Here is a 1,284-nt window from a genome sequence, read left to right on the forward strand (position 1 = left end):
TGGATGTCAACACCGTCCCCCCCCCCCAGTGCCGGCGGCATGCTGTCTTTGCCGCTGCAACGGGGCAGCTCCTAGTTTGCAACAAAGTGTTTTACATTTTTTTTCCAGTGCTGTGAGTGGCGTTAGAGTCCCCTTTGATGGGGCCCGATTTGACCACTGGACCGATGCAGTGTCAAGTCCCAAGGTTGCTGCCGACCCTGAAATTCTGTTGCGGTCAATTGTGCAACCCTGCTGGCGACTTGTGCCTTGCATGGTTAGGGCTGGCTGCAAGCACTGGTAAAAGTTTGTGCACTTAACCGTTTGCTGCCTCATGGGCGGCCTGGTCCACTGGGGCACTGCAGCAACAGCAAAGCGTGCAGCCCTACACTTCAGAACTGCAGAGATGTGCAGCCACAGCACAGTATTAGCACAGTTGTCCGCAAAAACGCGCTATAATCATATATAGTATATAAAGCGCATTGAATGGGCTAGAAAACGCCTACGGTGGTGCACGATGGTTCACCATCATGACCGCTCGATGGTCTTTAACCGGATTCCGGCGTGCAGGTCTACCATCGGGAACCTTCCTGCACCACCGAGGCACCATCGAGCACGGAAATTTCCGACGACCTCCCGGTCCAGGGTAGCGCCCACGAGCAGGCAGCCGCCGCCAACCACGCTGCCCACGCCGCTGGGGCCCGCCGCCGCGGCAAAGGTGAAGGGCTCGGCAGGCGCCTGCCGCCGGGGGTTGAAGGGCGACTCGGTGTCGGCGGCGAAGAAGGCGTCGATTTCGTCGGCAAACGCGGCGTCGTGCGCGCTGGGCGCGGCGCTGATGCTGTCCTGCTCATCCACCACGACCGGGCTCTCGGGTGGAGTGGAGTGGAGGGGAGGTACGTGACATGGAGTGGACATGGGCGTAGGAATGGAGTGCCACACCATCACTTCGCAGTGCTTGGAGGTGAGCGCAACAGTGAAACCGTTTGAGGGCTTTCTGGGGGGATTTTTGGTGTGTCAATAAGATTGTGTGTGTGTGTGTGTGTGTGTGTGTGTGTGTGTGTGTGTGTGTGTGTGTGTGTTGTTGAGGCGCGATTCCAGTGGTTCGGGGCAGAGCGGGCTGTGCGAAGGAGGTGGGGCGAGCAATGCCGGTGAGGCCGCCTTTTGCGGCCGCAAGGCGCCCAACTCACGAAGCCGCGCCACTGCGCCAGCGGGGGGCGGCGGTCTCAGCCTCAAGCCCCACGCGGCCTGCATGCGTGTCCCCTCACATGACACTGCAACACGCGCGCATGTGCGGCTGCGGACGGGTGG

The 1,284-nt window shown here is 60.5% G+C and overlaps 1 protein-coding gene across 1 annotated transcript; it reads right to left on the reverse strand.

Annotated features, from left to right (window-relative positions):
* Nucleotides 1-504: 504 nt before the first annotated feature.
* On the reverse strand, nucleotides 505-918 carry MNEG_12213 (hypothetical protein; the record flags this gene model as incomplete). The annotated part of the gene is made up of 1 exon (XM_014039316.1): nucleotides 505-918. One exon carries the CDS (start codon nucleotides 916-918, stop codon nucleotides 505-507), a length of 414 nt encoding a protein of 137 aa, XP_013894770.1.
* Nucleotides 919-1,284: the final 366 nt, after the last annotated feature.

This window comes from Monoraphidium neglectum (assembly GCF_000611645.1).
Source record: "Monoraphidium neglectum strain SAG 48.87 unplaced genomic scaffold scaffold03124, whole genome shotgun sequence".
NCBI classification, from domain to species: domain Eukaryota; kingdom Viridiplantae; phylum Chlorophyta; class Chlorophyceae; order Sphaeropleales; family Selenastraceae; genus Monoraphidium; species Monoraphidium neglectum.